Source organism: Saccopteryx bilineata, chromosome 2 (genome assembly GCF_036850765.1).
Source record: "Saccopteryx bilineata isolate mSacBil1 chromosome 2, mSacBil1_pri_phased_curated, whole genome shotgun sequence".
Lineage (NCBI taxonomy): Eukaryota > Metazoa > Chordata > Mammalia > Chiroptera > Emballonuridae > Saccopteryx > Saccopteryx bilineata.
The window spans coordinates 135,412,477-135,416,715 of NC_089491.1; the positions used below are offsets into that span (position 1 = coordinate 135,412,477).

At 42.2% G+C, this 4,239-nt stretch overlaps 1 protein-coding gene across 1 annotated transcript; it reads left to right on the top strand.

The window, feature by feature from the left end:
- The first annotated feature begins 2,123 nt into the window (after positions 1 to 2,123).
- LALBA (lactalbumin alpha) lies at positions 2,124 to 3,838 on the top strand. Its single transcript, XM_066255557.1, has 4 exons — positions 2,124 to 2,253; positions 2,590 to 2,748; positions 3,188 to 3,263; positions 3,781 to 3,838. The coding sequence occupies exons 1-4, from the start codon at positions 2,124 to 2,126 to the stop codon at positions 3,836 to 3,838; spliced, it is 423 nt and encodes a 140-aa protein (XP_066111654.1).
- Positions 3,839 to 4,239: the final 401 nt, after the last annotated feature.

Genomic DNA, 4,239 nt, shown 5'->3' on the forward strand with positions numbered 1-4,239 from the left:
GGGCAGAAGTACAACCAAATTATAGGCAAGCAGGCCATTTCCATAAGTCTTGACTTGGCTGGGAGTGTAGACAGTCCTTGTGATTCCCAATACCCTGGCCCACTGTTTTATTTTGCTTTTTGTTTGTTTGTTTGTTTTTGTGTGTGACAGAGACAGAGAGAGAGAGACAGAGAGAGGGACAGATAGAAACAGATAGGCAGGAAGGGAGAGAGATTAAAAGCATCAATTCTTTGTTGCAGCATCTTAGTTGTTCACTGACTGCTTCCTCATATGTGCCTTGACTGGGGAGCTATAGCAGAGTGAATGACCCCTAGCTCTAGCCAACAACCTTGGGCTTAAGCCAGCAACTTGGGTCATGTCTATGATCCCATGCTCAAGCCAGCGACTCTGTACTCAAGCTAGTGAGCCCCTACTCAAGCTGGATGAGCCCTCGCTCAAGCCGGTGACCTCGGGGTTTCGAATCTGGGTTCTCCATGTCCCAGTCTGATGTTCCATCCACTGCACCAGTGCCTGGCCAGGCCCCACTGTTTTATTCTATCATAGGTATTTACTTCATAGCCCAGGACAGAAGGCATTTTTACACCAGACTCCAGTATTGCAAAGACTAGTCCTCAGGACTAGCTTTTTTTATTTGTCTCCTTCACACATGGTTCAAGATCATCCTCTCATTCCAGTCATATTCTCAACCATACTTGCTTACTGTGGTAGAATTCCTATTCCTGTGCTCTGTGAACCTCTCTAATGCCTCCAGGTGGAATGGAGAAATGCAGTGGCAGTACTTTTTCTGTGTTTCTGAAAATATTTCTCTTTGCTATCAGGATTCTCTGCTCATCTCTCTCTGCACTCCAAGATCCTCCATGCTTGTTTCACTCATACTACTTCATATACTGGTTCTCCATTGTATAGAATGCAGGAGAAAACAGAGAGAGTATGCTCTGCTTGTGAAGAGTTTTAGGATATAACAGTTTGCAATGCCTTCAGTTTAGAAGTCTTAAATAGTTTGGTTAGGATAAGCACCCCCTGCAACATAAGAAATCATGTTTAGAGGATGAGCACTGGCATGAAGGAGACTAACAACTATTGGTACCATGACATGAAGCTTGATGCCAACAAATTTGAAGGAATTATTCAGACCTAGTACTGTCAACTCCACTTCCTCAGGGGCACTGATCTTAAAGCTTAGATCTAGAGTGTTTTATAGGCTCCATATATATCCCAGTTTAATCTTAAAATGCTTAAAATCCAGTCTTTCTATTGGCTTGGGTCACTGTACTTTTAATCTATCAGAGGGCAACTCTGAGGCTGTCTACAAATTTCTACACCCATGAACAAATGTGTTACAAGTTTTTAGTCTTATATTTACATAACGTCTTAATTAGTGCCAGTGTAGAATCAGGTGAAGGTTTGAAGCGGGAGCCTGATAATAGCTCATAGAATAGTTAAGTACTGTTAGACACACTTTTCAAGTTCTCCGTTTTCCTGAAGTAAGAAGTCTCTGGATCCAAGTTATATCTGTTTCTCTAAGTCTGTATTACCATATTCTAGAACCATTCCCGATCCCTCAGCCATGAACCTCCATATCCAGGGACTCTTTATGGGCTTTGTACTAGGCCTAGGTTGACTGAACAAGTGCCAGTTCTAAACCTGAGACCATGGCATACAATGAAATACACTTGTTGTACAAATTATATTTGTCTGTAAGGGAAAAAGGGAGGTGGCCATGGACCTTTATTGTATATTCTGGTTGCTTCACTCATAATAACCCTGAGATCTCCATTGTTCCTGAAGTAGTCTGAAGACGTCCTCCTTCTTAGAACCAACCCTATAAGAAACAAAGGTATAAATAAAGCCAAATGGGAAACAGGACCATGCTTGGAACTCTCTTGACAGAGAACAAACAATACCTGGCATGGGCTAGAGTTAAAGGAGGGGAAGGAAAAGTGGGGTGAAATTATGGAAGGAAGTTGGCAGGTGCCGTGTTTCTGTGTGGCACAACGAGTTTCTCTTTATCCTTTTCCTAGAAGCAGGGCTTGATGCCAAGACTGCTGAGTCTTTCTCCACAAATAAAAGGAGAAGGAGCTGAATGATGCCTCCATTTCAGATTCTTGGGGAAAGCCAACACCATGGCCTTCATCTCTCTGCTCCTGATGGGCATTCTGTTCCCTGCCATCCAGGCTAAGCAATTTACAAAATGTGAGCTGTCCCAGGTGCTGAAAGGCATGGATGGTTATGGAGGCATCACTTTATCTGAATGTGAGTTTTCTGCTGCCTTGCTTTATCTGTTTTTTTCATTTGCTTCTCTACTCCACCTTCCTTTCCCTTCCCCTTTCATCTCCTCTTTCATTCAATTAGGTAATAATCCTCTTATCATCTCTGTTTATCCGTTTACCCTCTTAATACATTTATCCTTCTATTTTTTCTTTCTCACATTGTCTGAACTTTTTTGAAACTCTTCTTTTTCTATTATCATGATACTCTGTGCTTTGCCATATTTGAATATTTGCTAGAGATTCTTTTTCTCTCTAGGAATACAGCTGCTCATTGATGCTGTGTCTGGACATCTCTGTGATAATTTCTCTTCTTCCCCAGGGATCTGTACTATATTTCACAGCAGTGGTTATGACACACAAACCATAGTCAATAACAATGGCAGAACAGAATATGGACTCTTCCAGATCAATAATAAACTTTGGTGCAAGGACAATGAGATACTTCAGTCAAGGAACATCTGTGACATCTCCTGTGATAGTGAGTAGCTTTTTTCACCCTGTTTCTCTGTTTTTCTGGAGCACACCCTGGGATAATCCCCAGTCTTGGATGCCACATGAACTGTGGGACTTGAGTTGACAGTGCTGAGTAAGAGGCTGCTAGAGTTTTTCATTATCCCCAAATCCCCAAACAGTCTCCTGAAGTTCATAGGTAGATGATCTGAGCTGACTGGGAGTCTTGAAGTCTGATACCCTGCATTTTTGGAGTTAGTCAGTTGATGAAGTTGATAATTCCTCCAGAGATACCTCTTACTGAGTGTGAGGCATTACTCTATTGGCTTTCTTATATAGAAAGGCAGCAGGCATAAGCCTCCAGTTCATAGAAGAACCAGACCTCCTAGAAACAAGAAAGAGGAAAACTTTTTACCTTTTTTGATAATACTTATCTCTCTCACTTTGTTCCCTGTAACTACTGCCAGAATTTTTGGATGATGACCTTACTGATGACATGATGTGTGCCAAGAAGATCCTGGAGAATGAAGGAATTGATTACTGGTGGGTCCCCATTCTATTCCACTTTTCCCTTCCCTTCCTTCTTCTCACCTCTTTAGCTCCAGCACCACTTTTCTGCTTTTCATCTTTTGGTCATTTAATCTAGAATATAGTCTCCAAAAGCAACACTCATTGAACAGATTCAGTACTCCAAATTTTAGAACTCTCTCATTCTACTGCTGCTTGGCAGTTACCCCAGTAAGGGTTCCCTAAAAGAAGGCTGAGACCCAGCCTCCTTTCACTTAGATTTGGACATTTAATTCTACTTCTATTGTCCTAGATGCTAAAATGAATCTTTAGTACCAATGTACATCTTTTCTAGCCTGACTTTTTTTTTTTTTTTTTTTTTTTTTTTTAGTTTAAAAAAAAGTTACTCTACTAGGGGGCTCATCTGGCTGAGAAAGTCTTTCTATAATTTTCATCCCACTGTTTGACCTTGGCCCTCCTGGGGATAAAGCTAGATGGAAGTTTGAGCTAAGATTCAATCAGTCAACTTGCCCTGTCTTCTTTTCCCTGTCAGGTTGGCCCACAAACCACTCTGCTCTGAGAAGCTGGAACAGTGGCTCTGCGAGTCGTGAGTGCCGCTGTCCTTGCTGCTCCTGCCCTTTCTATGGTCCTGGAACTCCTCTTCCCCAAAGATACCTCAGTTTGATTCTTTCTACTCCCTTGAAGCTAATTTACCTTTGAGACCTGGGCCCTGTAGTAACACCACTGGACACTTGAGGACTGTTCTCCAGGGGTGCGTGACTGGTACACTGCACTTTTATCCCATGCTCAGTGCCCCTGCTGGCACTTTTACAACAACAATGGATCCTACCTCCGTCTTAAATAAAGGGCCTGGTTTTGAGTGGCTGGTTGTATTTTCTTCTTGGAGGGAGAGAGAGAAAATAGGGTGAGTGAATAGACACTGAAACCATAGATCATAGCCACCTTCCATCTCTACTGAAGAGGAATAGGCTGGGCTTATAACAGAAAGATG